The 15,626-nt window shown below is 35.1% G+C and overlaps 2 protein-coding genes across 2 annotated transcripts; both read right to left on the bottom strand.

The window, feature by feature from the left end:
• Positions 1–3,332: 3,332 nt before the first annotated feature.
• LOC309401456 (olfactory receptor 8H3-like) lies at positions 3,333–4,244 on the bottom strand (the record flags this gene model as incomplete). The annotated part of the gene is made up of 1 exon (XM_081970521.1): positions 3,333–4,244. The coding sequence occupies one exon, from the start codon at positions 4,242–4,244 to the stop codon at positions 3,333–3,335; it is 912 nt and encodes a 303-aa protein (XP_081826647.1).
• A 7,071-nt stretch (positions 4,245–11,315) lies between these two features.
• Positions 11,316–12,254, bottom strand: LOC309401457 (olfactory receptor 5BS1-like; the record flags this gene model as incomplete). The annotated part of the gene is made up of 1 exon (XM_081970522.1): positions 11,316–12,254. One exon carries the CDS (start codon positions 12,252–12,254, stop codon positions 11,316–11,318), a length of 939 nt encoding a protein of 312 aa, XP_081826648.1.
• Between the last annotated feature and the right edge of the window lie 3,372 nt (positions 12,255–15,626).

Raw genomic sequence — 15,626 nt, forward strand, 5'->3', positions numbered from 1 at the left:
CAAAATTAGCCCACTGTTTATTATGAGTAACAATGAAGAATTGAGAGGTGGTAAAACATTTTAAAAGTTTACTTCTTTAATTAAGAAACTTACTAATTCACTCTTTTCTTCTAGACTCAGTGATGCTCTTGGTTGATTTCTTTAGCCTGAGAAATGATGTGTCTGTTATTGGCTGCTAAAAAGTTATAAATGTTTGTTTGACACATTCACATGACTTTGACATTTAGCATAGTGAATTGTTGGGACAGGATACAGACATTTGTAGTAATTAGAAACATTGTACCTGCAAGAGTCAGCTTGGAGTTTTGTTCCTTTCTGTATTATGCTTCCAAATATAACAGAAGTGAAGTTTTCAGTCTCACAATTTCCTAATAGCTCTCATGAACCTCTGGAATTTCCCATAAAAGCTGTGGTGGCACAGTGGTTAGAATGCAGTATTGCAGGCTAATTTTGCTGACTGCCAGGAGTTCAATCCTCACTGGCTCAAGGTTTACTGACTTTCAGAGGTCAGTAAAATAAGAATCCAGATTGTTGGAAGCAATATGATGAATCTGTAAACTGCTTAGCAAGGGCTTTAAAACACTGTGAAGTGGAATATAGATCTAAATGCTATTGCTATTGCATGGTCAATATGAAGATTCCTTTCCTGGTTGAGTCTCCATTAGAAAGTCTAATCTTCCATCTTGGGAGTAGAAAAAAAACCTGAATCTTATAGCTGCATAGTTACACTACAGAAAGTTGTTTATTTTTCTTTTGAAAATGTTTTTCAAGGATTCTAGGTGAGATGAAAATAAGAATGATAATAGTAATAACAAAGCTGCTAAGTGGAGTGAAAAATGCAGGATTATGATACAAGAGCCCAGAAATACTGGAGGAGAATTTGAGACCTCCAACTACTTATCCTATGAGTCAGTTTTCCAACATGCTGTTATATGGTGCGAGAGGGTACTAAAGGGATTCACATAGCAGAAATAGATTTTTCTTGTCATTCAGTTACTATTGTATTCTATTACTGTTCACCCTATAATAATCTAATTGATTCTGTAAAACATTGTAATTACCTCCCCTCTCCCTATAATAGTAAGTCATACTATTATGTAGTTTGAATAGTCCATGGCCCAACTACCTGACCAAATTTTCCTAATGTTTCCAAATGAAAAAGACAATGGGAGTTATGATCTAAATGCTTGTGAATACAGACTTCAACTAGTGGGTAGTTATTTATATATATATATATAAAGTTGTGGCCTTGAGTTGGAAAGGAACCCAGTTAGTGAAAAGTAATGTCTATACTCCTAGTGGTTAAAGTTATCAGAACCTTCTCAACCATTACTTAGATTTATAACCAATCAGAACCTTGTCAACCATTACTTAGATTTATAACCAATCAGCCTACATATGCATCAAATCTAAATTTGCAAGTTGTCTGTTCCAAAATGATATCCAAATGAACCATATTGAGAGTTTATTAATAGATGCATATAAATACTTCAATAGGAATTCTCTTGTTCCTGTGACATAAATGAATGTAATAAAGAATTGTTCCAGTTTCCATCGTCTGTAGACAATGGTGTATAATAATATAACAAAGTTTAGAGAGCCACGGTATCTAGTACACACTCCTCATTCATCAGTGGATTATATTGGCCTAAAGCACTTTAAGTATATAATCCACATGCCAAAGAGGAAATATAAATGATCCTAATTTAACTATCATTTACAGAAAATAAAATAAAATGAGGTGGAACAATAATGAGATGGTAAATTTGACATGTTAAAATCAATAATAAAATATAGCAATAAATCACAAGAATTCTATGAATCATATGGATTTTCAAACTGTGCACTTCTTGGAGGCCACAAAGGTTGAAATACAGAAAAGGAGCTCAGAATATGCAGCAATTTCTCTTATGGGAAGGCACAGAACATCACAAATATCTGAATGTAGGAGAGAAGTTGTTCCTGGCCCAGTTCACACTCCTCGTTACATAGCTACTGATAAAAACGTTGCACTCATTCAATAGCTTCCCAAGCCATTACTGGTGATGTAATATCAACTGGGGAGGAAAAATAACACTCAGACCCATTTAGAAAGATGGAAACATTTTATTCATTCCTGTCTGTTCTTTAGAGGCATCTAAGCTCAGTAGAATGTGGTCAGGTTACTCAGACAACTTTCCAACATGGTCTTAAAGATGCTATGCCATTAAAGGCTGGTAAGCCTATCCAAGATGAGGCTTCTACCGAAGTTTTACAACTAAATGCTTACTTTCATACATAGAGAGGAATAGTGATTCCATCATACTCAATCACTTAATTGGCAATGAGTTTTGATGTCTTGAGCTTCTAGAATATAAAATACATTGACAATTGTAGTAGCTACACTAACTAAAAAGGAAGTCTCATTGTTTCAGACTCAGTTTTATAAAATCAAGACAAGATAAAAAAAATCAAGGAGTGAAATTAGTTACTATAGGAACATCCCATACAAATTTCAGACCAATGGTTGCCCGATCTCTTCTTAAAAGTCTATTTCTCAAAACAAAAAGCCCATGGGGGTTGTTGACACTTATTTTAATTCTAGTAACAGTTATAATTCTGGAAATCACAATCATCATCACCATGATTTATGGGGTTGGGAAGTCATACAGTTTACACAGCACCCAAATACATTTCTAAAAAAATGCATTAATCACTGATCAGTTTGACCCAGAGAGAAACCCAAATACAGAGACAGAAAGTCATAAAAACACAGAGATAATGTGGTTGTACCTACATAGAGGGTGATAAATACATCAATGTACGTACATATATAAACATATGTGTATGTGTGCATGCATTTTTATAATATGTAATCAGTGATTTATAGCCCAACTAAACATACACTATTTTGACCTATTTCTTGGGGTTTTTGGAGGAATGGATTTTATATATAAATCAGAGGTTTGTGGAAGTTACATGCAAAATTCCTAATTCAAAAAGTTCTATGTAAATGGAGAAAGATTAATTCCACTAGCATTCTCACCACCACCACCATCATTGTGGAGGGTCACATATATGTACTTATTATTAACAATAGTTCTTAAATTGTCTGATGTTATCAGATTTTATCTGTGTGATGATTGATATATACGGCTACACAAATGAAATCCAGTTATTTTGATCCAGCAGGCCTTCTTTATTTATATGAAAGAAACTAACAAAAAAAAAAACACCAATCCCTGGAATATTTTTTTCCAATACAACATTTTCATTTCTTAGATCATTATCTTCATAATATTCAATTTGCCTTATAACAAGCCATTTTACACAATACCACAAATTGCACATGTCTAGCCCATTAGCTTTTTGATGGCTTCTTTCACTTCCCTGTTTTTCAGGCTGTAGATAAGTGGGTTCAGCATGGGAGTAAAAATACTATACTGCATGGAGAAAATCCCATCTACAATAACTGAGGAGACTGAGTTGGGCCTCAGATACCTAAAACATCCAGTGATGTAATACAAAGCCACAACACTAAGATGAGCAGTACAGGTAGAGAAAGTTTTTCTTTTTGCTTCTGGGGAATTCAACTTCAAGATAGTAGAGATGATGTGAATGTAGGAAAACAGAATCACAGTCAATGAAGACATAGCAATGATACCACTAGTTATGAGTAATAGTGTCAAATTGGAGATTGTGTCTGTACAAGATAAGGCAAGTACAGATGTAAATTCACAACTGAAATGCTTGATAAAGCATTTTCCACAGAAATCCAATTTCAAAGCATGAAATGTATTCATAAAAGCATATGAAAAAGCCACTACCAAAGCACCACCTACCACCCATCTACAACAGGCTTTGTTCATAATTTGTACATAATGGAGAGGTTTGCAGATAGCAGCATATCGGTCATAGGCCATTGCTGTAAGAATGCAAGTTTCATTGCTTCCTGTTAGAAGAATAAAGAACATTTGGACAAAACAGGCAGAATATGAAATTCTCCGTCTTTTATTAAAAATTCCTAAGAGCTTAGGCACAGTGACAGAAGACAAACAGATATCAAGAAAAGCCAGATGAGTCAGGAAAAAGTACATGGGGCTTGGGAGATGACTTGTAACAACCATAATCATTATATTTGTGAGTAAAGTTAGCACATAAATAAAAAGAAATACAAGGAAGAGGAAGAGATTAACTGGCAAATTATTCGAGAATCCGGAAAGGACAAAGGAAGTGATGGTGGTACTTCGATTTTCTGTTTCCATTTTCAGATAATAAAGAAAGTTCTAAGAAAAGGAGAGAAAATCAACACAAGAATGAATTTGAATACAATGAATTAGAGTATAACAAATTGCCTAACTAAAGGTGGAGGTGGAATAATAGAGGAAAAATTGGAGTAGAGAAAATAGTGATTTCCATTTATGTGGCAACAACCTATATTATACTTTCAACTCTATAAAGGGTGCGGGTGGAGTGTCTGATGTCATTTTTGAAAATTTTCTATTTCTAAATTTGGGACTGCTTTTAGTTCAGCATTGATGGATTGATGGGTGGATTATATGCCATCAAATCTTGTTGACTCTTAGTGACCACATGGATTGTCCATGATGATCTGTTTCTAACTAGATCCTTCAGATGTTAGCATTCAAAACAAATAAATAAAATTAAAAAATGCACTATCCCAGGAAAAAAACACAAGCAGGGCTATATGAGTATGTTCTGAAGGAATTTTTTTGGGTAAAATCTGAAGACCATATTTAATTCTCTGTTATATATGAAGAAAAAGAAAGTCTGCAGAAAGAAGTTACAAAGGTGTTTTTTTCAGAAAGCAACAGGACTTGTTTTTTTCTTTTCTTTTGAAAACATTTCGCTTCACATCTACAGGCTTCTCCAGAAAGATTTACATAATAGCAAAATAATGAAATACTGAAGTTAAAGCAAAATAATCTTTCCTTTGTCAATGTGCTGCAAAAATTCCCCTAGCATCTCCCAGCCTCTAATACAAACTACACCTACACAGAATCTTCTTCAAAGGTGTCCACTTAGCTGCTTCAATTAATTTGACATTTACTTCTACAACGGAACAGGCTTAGGATAAAAATCAGTATTTTATTCTGCAGAATTTATGGGAAAGAAATATTATCTAGAGCTAAATTCTATTACTGAACTGGTATGGGATGAATGTCAAAAATTATAGTAAATAAAACTTATGCAAACATTATGTTGAAGAATTTATAAAAGATAAATGTTATCCATATTTGTATTTTCCTCAGAAAAGGCAAAAAATATTCAATGGGCAATGGATTTCACTACAGTTCACTACAGTTCCATGAAGTGGTCCCTTAAACTTGAAAGATACCCAAACAGTGTTATTTCATGCTCCCTATTTCCTATTTTCTGTCATTTTCATCAACCAATAAACTTCAAAATATACTTCCTAACCATTTTCAACTAACATTTTCTTTGATAATTAAAATATAAAAATGTGCTGGGAAATTGCTGGCATCCACTCTTTTTTCCCTGAACATGTTTGAGGGGAAATGTGGAACTTTTACTATATATTCTAAGAATTGTAGGAAAAATATCACCTTTCACTAGTGTTATAGAATATTTGTATTTTACAAAAATATCATAGAAAACTAAATGTTTTTTAGTGTCTTAAGACTTAGTGAAGGCTGATGTATTTACCTTATGGAAGACATGCAGAAAGGATTTTTTTCCCTTTGTTTCTCTTAATGTTAACTTTTCCTCAAAAGAAAAGTTCACATGTTTTCAGATTATAGAAGACTTGGTGTCTGGAGCTGCATATATTGCTGAAATGTACAAAACTTGGAAATAATGCTGTACTCTTGTATTGGTGGGGGCATATTACGTGCTGTGGGGAATGAATTATTCAGAGGGTCAGTTTCTTGCTTGAAAAGGGAACAATTCTCCTGTATAAGGAAGGAAGGAAGGAAGGAAGGAAGGAAGGAAGGAAGGAAGGAAGGAAGGAAGGAAAAGAATTATTTTAACAGCTTAAAATTTAAGGAGATACATTTTAAAAGGATGCCTTTAGTTTTACTTACCCCAAAAGAGAAGATAAGGTGAGATGAGATGAGATGAGGTAAGATAATATTATAAGGTAAGGTAAGGTAACCTTTATTATCATTTTTCTGTGTATACAACAATGGCACACATTAAAATAAAATTCCTATGTCCACTCTAGAAAGAAAGAAAACACTACCCACCAAACAGTGTCACCATCCCAAGGATAATATAATAGCACTCACAGCATCCAAAAGGGCCAGATTATACAGAATGATAACAATAATACATACATACATACATACATACATACATACATACATACATACATACATACGCATCACAGTCCACCTTGAATAAAGCAAAAGATGTTTAGTATTGCCTTAATTAATTTAAAATATGTTTTTATTGAACTGTTCAGTATTAGTCAACAAAAATTTATTAGATGTAATTTTGAAGAATGAAGAGTTGGACTTTAAAAAGAAAACAAATAGCTTGTTTCTTTTCTTAAGATACTTACAAATTCCTTTCTTACCTCTAGGAAATCAAATAAAAAACTGTAGAATAAAGTTTACCTCATTCTCTTTCTTGATTGCCTATACTGAAAAAAAATGCTGCATCCATTATTGACTGCTAAAATCTGCAAATGTACATTTTATATATCCACATGAGCTGCCTTAGTGAATTGTTTCCCTTGGGACAAGCTTACAGACCTTCATAACAATTACAGTAGAATATTATACCTGCAAGAATGCTATATTTGATACTTTACATTGTTTTTATTCTGTTTCTGTTCTGTGTTATTGAACTTAACTTTGGGAGATCAAGATAAAATAAACAATGAAGCAGAATTGAGGATCTTAAAACTCAAAATTAAAATATTAAAATTTCAAAGATTGAATTTATTTTTCTATGAAATGTTTTTACTTCCCTTCAGAATAGAAGAAAGGTGGAAGTTTCTAGCTACTACTAAAAGTGGTTTCTTTTTGTTTTGGCATTTTTGCTGGATATTTTGCAGGACGAGATGAAAGAGGGTTTTGATAACAGGAATGACCAAGCTGCTATTTAAAAGACAAGTGACCAAATCATGTTTCGGGAACCCAGGATTCCTGAGGAAATATTTAAGATCTCTATGTCTTATCTGATCTATCTGACTCAGCTTCTACATGCTGCTTTATAGTGTCAGTGATAGGATCAAGTGTATACTAAAGGGCAGCATATAACAAAAAATATAATGGATATTTTATTTATTTATCTATTGTTTTATTTGTTTAATTTCTATAGCCAAATATCTCAATCTAATTAACTTTATAAAATATTGTAATCCCACCTCCCATCAGTTTATATACAAATAACACCTGACATTAATACATGGACGTCAAGACAGACCAAAACTCCCTGATAAGGTTATCCTAATTGTCCCCAAAGAGGAATTTTGGAGTTATAGATGAAATGCTCACACTGGTGTTAAACATTTATACATATAATTACCCCAGGTTACTAGAATGAGGCAACTCACTGTAACCAACTTGCTACAACTAACTCACAAGGCCAACTTGCCATGGGACAACTGGCATGTGGACAATTCAACAACTCAGTTTCATTATTCAAAATAAAATTTAAAAATACTTTAATTTTTGTCATTCACATTTCATTTTGTCCCTCCTTTTGCATCCTTTTTGAACAATTCTATTTCCCAATTTCTTCACTATTAATGTAACTGTTGTCCTATGGAGAATTGTCCCATGGTGAATGGCAAGTTAGTTGTGGCAAGTTGTCCTGGACCCAAAAGTTGTGGCCTTGAGTTGTAAAGGAGTTACTGAGAGTTAATGCAGAGATTCACAGAAATGGCCTATGGCTGATGAAGAAGAACAGCATAAGATTTAACGAGGTATGTTTATGTCATGAGAACCAGCCTAAAATTTACAAGGTCCAATCTTCCATCTTCCAGACCCTTAAAATAATTGTTGTTCAGCAGGATATGGGCAATTAAAATTGTGTTTCCTACAAAAGCATAATAAATCTCTAGAAGCATCTTTTTGCAACCTTTTGGTGAAAGACATTGGCAGAAAAGATGAAAACCTGCATTTTTCATTCTTTTTATAATTTTTATCTTGTTGCACTTCTATCTTTTGTCTCTGTCTCTTATTTATATTTCTTTCTTTGACCATTTGATTTCTTAGTTTTTATCTTTATTTTTATCTTTATATTATAAAAATAATAAAATAATATTAATAAATAAATATTTACTCTTTATAAAGTTACATCCAGAATTTTGTATTCAAAAAGATGCTACACAGATGGCGATAGATTCATTCCAGTAGCAGTCTTCATTATTGTTATCATCATCATCACAATCAATATCAAGATGTAGGTGGGTTGAAATTCACATTATTTTAGTATTTCATACAATCACCAGCTGATATTGTTACATGGGATTGTTGCCTGCTACATGAAATAGTATGGGGGGTCATTAGAAGAAGCTACCATATTTTTCAGAACATAAGACACATCAAGATTTTGAAGAGGCAAATTAGAAAAAGAAAGGTTTTGCCCTCTGCAGATCTCCCAAAACAGGCCTGTTTTTCATGAAAACAGGCCCGTTTTTTTAAAAAGGGCATGAATAGCCTCTAGGAAGCTTGCAGAATGTTCGGGGGGGGGGGGACAGGCAATAAATGGCCCATTTTTGAGATTCGACTTCCGGTTTCTGAGGACGATGGACATGCTGTCCGCTGTTTGCCATCTTGGTGGGCTCCCCCTGACTTAGGGGGGGCACAGGGTGCCTTGTAGGGGCGTCCTGCCGAAGGGGTGGCTTGCTGGAGGCCCCTGGAGCGGCTGCGGCTGCAGGGGGACTGCCAGCTTTGCCATTGGTGCCGAGAGGCATAGGGGGTGCGCAATGCCATGCGCGCACCTTCATCCTGAGGAGATCGGAAGAAACGCTATACATGAAGGCAACTGCTGAAATGCAGTGAGAGGGGAGTTCCCCCCGGGGTCTCTTTTCTTCCTTTCTGAACAAATAACTAAACAAGGATTAGCAGCTTTTTAAGACTCTTTGATCCTGGAAAAGTGTTAAGATTGGAGAGGGGTTCCCCCCCCCTCTCGGAAAAGCGGCTTTACACGATCTCACTCTCGGAGGAGAGAGAGAGAACTGGAAAAAAACCCTTTTGATATTCACTTCTTTCAAGCAATGGGACAATGACTTTCTAGAACAATTGCGAAAGAAAGAATGTGAGCTGACCTTATAAACTATGTATGGAAACTTTTTTAACCATTGTTCTCTGATCCCCTGGGAGGGCTGAGCCAAAATGGTGTTTCTTCCCCTCTTTCTGCTGCCGCTATAAATGGACTGTCTCCTCTGAAAAATTTTCTGGGTTGGAATTACTATACCCCAGTGAACCCTAGAGGCATCTCTTCGTATAATCTCCCTTGGACTGGAAAAAAAGTGATATTATTTGGTGAGGAACTGTATTGAAAGACTAATATCCCACATTGGACTTTGCCTGCCTGTGGATCTCACTGGACGGCGCACTTCTACAGATGCCATATTTTTGCCTGGACTTATAACTTTCTCTGAGCTTCGCAATGCCTGCTAAGAAGCCCCCCCTCCTAAACCGGCGTCGGCTCCAACATCTTCTGTTTCAAGCCCTGTTCCCCAACAAACACAATTATCTTCTTTTTTACAACCCAAAACTTCTGAGGGGGAACAGCTGTTCCAAGAAATGTTTCAACAAATGTTCCAGATGCTTACAAAGGGACAGGACGAAAATAAAAAGCAGTTGGCGGACTTAAAGGAACAGCTCAGAGAAAATCAACAACAAACTTCACAAAATAGACAGAAAATAGACGCTTTGGAGGAGTGTGCTGGGGGGATGAGAGAAGAGGTGAAGGCACTACAAAAAGATAATGCTGGAATTGAAAGCTATATGGAAAAAATGGATTTTGAAAGGATGTCCCTCTTTCTTAGATTTCAAAATATAACTGAAACAGAGGGTGAAGATATGAGGGAGATCATGATAACAATGTTAGCAGACTATATTAAAAGAGATAAACAACAGCTAGGGTGGGATATTGACTTGATATATAGAATTAACTCAGCATATGCTAGAACACACAATGTTCCAAGGGAAGTCCATGTTAATTTTTTTTAGAAAGACTACAAGAGATGAGATTCTAAGGGTTCAAAGGGGGGAACCTTTAAGATATAAGGATAAAGAAATAACCATTTTAAAACAGATACCAAAAAAAAATAAGAGTTAAGAGGAAGAAATTCAACTCTTTAACTAAAAGATTGTATGAAAAAAAATATCTGGTTTAGATGGCTAATTCTAGAAGGGTTGTTGGTTTTCTGGGAGGGAGGTAGAGTGAGAATCAACACAGTGATGGAGGTAGAAGCCTTCATGGAAAAACATAAGATGGAACAGGAGACAGTGCACAAGATATGAAAGGGGGAGGGGCCATGGCTCTGCCAACAGACAGGGGAGAGAAGGCAGCAATGAGGCTCAGGTCACAGAAATGAATTAAAAGTACACTGCAATTTTTTATACAATGAAATGGTTAGAAGTGATGTAAAGTAAATGATTGAAGATGTTAAAGAATTTGAGATAAACTTTATCTGCTAGTATGTATGTAATAATGATATTTTGATATATATATAAAACAAGGGAGAGATGTAAGATCCCGGGGAGGCACCACCACCCGTGTGATGTAGCTGTCAAAATTTTTCTCCATACTTATGTACCCTTTTCCCCAAAATATTTGTAAAAACCAATAAAAACTTTGTTTACAAAGAAATGGCCCATTTTTGTGAAAACGGGCCCATTTTCTTCAAAAAGGGCCATGAATAGCTTTTAGGGGGCTTATAGAGTGCTCCTGGGATCTGGGGAGGGGACAAAATTGAGCAGAAAACAGTCTGGTTTTGCTCATTTCTGCCCTCTCCAGCCTTCAGGAGCACTCTGAAAGCCTCATAAAGGCCATGCACAGCCATTTTGGTGAAGAGAGTGGGGTTTTGGGAGGCTAAAAAAATGCTGTATTCAGTGTATAAGATGCACCCAAATTTTCAGTCTCTTTTTGAGGAAAAAAGGTGGACCTTATACTCCGGAAAATACAGTATTTGCCCAAAAATTCTAAAAATGTCTGGTTTTATCATATTGTATCTGGATCATAGCATACGGCTACACAAATGAAATCCACTTATTTTGATTCTACAATATCAGTTAATCGACATGAAACTACACTCTTTAGAATATCTCTCCAAAATAATCTCTTCATTTCATAGCCCACTGTCTGCATAATTTCCTTCATATAAAACAATTTTATACTGTACGAAAAATCAAAGGTTTATAACCCATAAGCTTTTTGATGGTGTCCTTCACTTCTTTGTTTTTTAGGCTGTAGATAAGGGGGTTCAGCATGGGCGTGAAAACACTATACTGAATGGAAAAAAGTCCATCCACAATAATTGAGGAAGCTGAGTTGGGCCTCATATATCTAAACCACCCAGTGAAATAATACAATGTCACAACTATAAGATGAGCACTACAAGTAGAGAAAGTTTTCCTTTTTGCTTCTGTGGAATTTAACTTCAGAATAGTGGAGATGATGTGAAGGTAGGAAAACAGAATCACAATCAATGAAGACATAGCAATGATACCACTAGTTATGAGTAACAATGTCCAATTGAAAAATGTGTCTGTACAAGATAATGCAATTAGAGAGGGAAATTCACATCTGAAATCCCTGATAAGATTTGCCTGACAGAAACCCAGCTTCAAAGCGGGAAATGTATTTATTGAGGCAAATGAAAAAGCCGCTACCCAGGCAGCACCCATCAGCCATCTACAACATGCTTTGTTCATAATTTGTACATAATGAAGAGGTTTGCAGATGGCAGCATATCGGTCATAGGCCATTGCTGTGAGAATGCAAATTTCATTGCTTACTGTTAGAAAAATAAAGAACATTTGGACAAAACAGGCAGAGTATGAAATAGCCTGCTGTTTGGTAACATTTTCTAACAGCTTAGGCACAGTCACAGAAGAAAAACAAATATCAAGAAAAGCCAGATGAGCCAGGAAAAAGTACATGGGGCTCGAGAGAAGATTTGTAACAATCACAATCACTATATTTCCCAGTAATGTTAAGACATAAATAAAAAGGAATACAAAGAAGAGGAAGAGATTAACTGGCAAACTATTCGAGAATCCGGAAAGGACAAAGGAAGTGATGGTGGTACTTTGATTTTCTGTTTCCATTTTCAGATGATATAGAAACTTCAAAAAAAAAAGAGAAAACAAACTGTTACTAGGATGAATTAAGACGCCATACAGTGCACAGTAAAGGGGGGGGGGAGAGAGGTGAAATAGCAGAGGAAAAAATTGGAATAGAGAAAATTGTGATTCCCACTTGCAAATCTATAACCTATTCTACACTTTCAACATAATAAATGGAAAGGGTGGATTTTTTTTTTTTTGAAAAAGTTCATTTTATGGGTTTGACAATGTTTCCAAAACATTCAGGACTTTAAATTGGAGCTCATCATTGAAGGATTAATGGATGAATTATATGCCATCAAATCATGTTGACTCTTAGTTACCCAATGGATTTCCTCCATGATGATCTGTCTCCAACATGATCCTTCAGCTATAAGAGTCATGGAAATATGCAAATATATAAAATCAAAAATAATAATTGGATAATCCCAGGAAATGCATAGCTATTTAATAAATTATCAGACACATTCTATCTAGATATGTTCTGAAGCACATTTTTGCACTAGAATCTGAACTTCCCAGTGACATTAAGGAAAGAAAAGGATACAGAAAGATTCCTATAACAATGTAATGTTTTAGATAAAGAAAAATAAGCTTTCTTTTGTTGTTGTAAAACTTCTCCCTGCATTAAAAAGGTAAAGGTTCCCCTCACACATATGTGTTAGTCATTCCCGACTCTAGGGGTCAGCGCTCATCTCTGTTTCAAAGCCAGCATTGTCCGAAGATGTCTCCGTCGTCATGTGGCCAGCATGACTAAACACCAAAGGCACATGAAATGCTGTTACCTTCCCACCAAAAGTGGTTCCTATTTTTCTACTTGCATTTTTACATGCTTTCAAACTGCTAGGTTAGCAGAGCTGGGACAAATAATGGGAGCTCGCTGCATTACATGATGCTAGGGATTGAAATTGCCAAACTGCTGATTTTTCTGATTGACAAGCTCAGCATCTTAGCCACTGAGCCCCTTGCATCACACAGCCTCTAATACAAACTATACTTACACAGAATCCTCTTCAAAGGCTTCCATTCAGCTACTTCAATTAATTTGACACTCATAGTTTCTTAATCAAATTTAACTTTCTGATGAATTAAATTCTAATCAACTGACATTGTTTTATACAACTAGTATAGAGAGAACATGTATTGGTTGCAAAGCAGAATTTTAATATAACAAATATAATCAAAGTGAAACAAAAGAAGTCACTATCTCATTATGAGTGAGCAATTATTTTCTTACTTTCCATTGACAGGTTTTCATTTTGTAATGAACTTATTTTTGATACTCAACAGCCCCACAGATATAATCATCACATGATAATATCACTGAGGAAACAGGATGGAACCTGGGACCATTTTTTTTCAATTTTACAGGGGCAGGAATAGCTTTTGTCAGTGATTTACATGTTAAGCTGATCAGAGGAAACATAAGTTTTATTTCCCAATGAAAATTAGTGAGGGGAAAAATAAACATATAGCAATTCAGTATGTTTGCCAAATGTGGCCATACACTTTTGAGATTGTCAGGACTGCCAGCAGAAGGATTTGTGGGTACTTTGGTGGGTTCTTGATTGTCTTCAGGTCCAAGAATCTTACTAGGTCCATAACTCAAACATTTATTCCTAATTGAGAACTGGAAGATCTGTTACAACATGAAGTAGGAAATTCTAATAACTTATTGGCCATACACTAAATGCCATTCTTTCCATTCAACACCACAATTAATCCATTTTATGCTGCAATGTGCAGTGGGACAGTTTGTTAAATGTTAAAAGCAATGACTACTAATGCTAATACTAATGCTGATTTTTTTTCTTTAAGAAAACATAAAAGCAATGTGTATTTTTATATGTACATTAAATTATGCTCATATACTACCTATTGTATTAGCATATTATAATTTCCTTACTTTGGAGAGTATTTTCTAGCCAGATTTTACCTTTGTATCCTTGATGCCCAGTGATAATACAAGGTACATGTCATACATAAATGGATCAAAATTCTACCATTGAATTCATTTGGAATAAAAATCAATATTTTATTCTGCAGAATTATCACAGATAAATATTATCCAGAACCAAACTCTACCAATGAACTGGTTTGGGATTAAAATCAGAAAGTATCACAGATAAACATTATGCAAACATTAATCGTTATGTTGAATAATTTAAAAGATATATTTTAAAAATGTAAAGAAAAGAAATCACATTTCCCTCATGTTCTACAAAGATATATATTAAACAAGAGTAATATAGAAAAATAAATGTAGTTTGGTGTTTAAGAAAAATTAGGGGAAGTTCTGCTGAATTCACTTCTATGGAAAATTTGCAGACAGCTTTTTTATTTTATTTTTTTCCAATCTCTCTCAGTTTCAATTGTCTTCCATTCAAAATAAAAGTTGAAATATTTTCAACTATGAAGGTTGGTGTCAAAAGATGCCAATGTTATTTTTGAAAATAATGACCCAGGAAACAATGGTACACCAAGAAAAAAATATTAAAGAAATTAAAAAATGTGATATGGACTGTTCAGTGTGAAATCCTTGCTTGAAAAAGCAGCAATTCCCCTCCACAGGAAAGGAAGGGAATATCTGATGAGAGCTAATTAGCTCGAAATAGATCTATACTACTCTCCCTTTATTTATTTATCAGTACAAATACAACACAAATATAAAAAGGCAACATTAAAAATAAAAATATGGTTTTCTGCCTGCATGGTCTTCTGTGATGAGCCAAAGGACAGAAAGAGGGAGTAGTGACCTTCCTCCCATATTTAGGCATACCAGGCGTTGTAACACACATACATACCTATTTCCCTGGCTCAACTGATAAGGAGGAGATCCTGTGGCTTAGTGGCTAAGACTCCTGCTTAAGATATAATACAGCCTAGCTTCAAATCCCAGTAAAGGTATGGCTAGCTGATGAGAGCTAATTAGCTCGAAATAGATCTATACTAGTCTCCCTTTATTTATTTATCAGTACAAATACAACACAAATATAAAAAGGCAACATTAAAAATAAAAATATGGGTTTCTGCCTGCATGGTCTTCTGTGATGAGCCGAAGGACAGAAAGAGGGAGTACTGACCTTCCTTCCATATTTAGGCATACCAGGCGTTGTAACACACATACATACATACATACATACATACATACATACATACATACATTTGTGTTGTATTTGTGCTGATAAATTAATAAAGGGAGACTAGTATAGATCTATTTCGAGCTATGTAGATCTCATCAGCTAGCCATACCCTTACTGGGATTTGAACCTGGGCTGTGTTACATATTAGGCAGATTTGTTAGCCACTAAGCTAATATTTGGGCACACCAGGGGTTGTAACACAAATACATAT

The sequence above is a fragment of the Natrix helvetica genome, assembly GCF_964273705.1.
Source record: "Natrix helvetica genome assembly, chromosome: Z".
In the NCBI taxonomy this organism is placed as follows: domain Eukaryota; kingdom Metazoa; phylum Chordata; class Lepidosauria; order Squamata; family Natricidae; genus Natrix; species Natrix helvetica.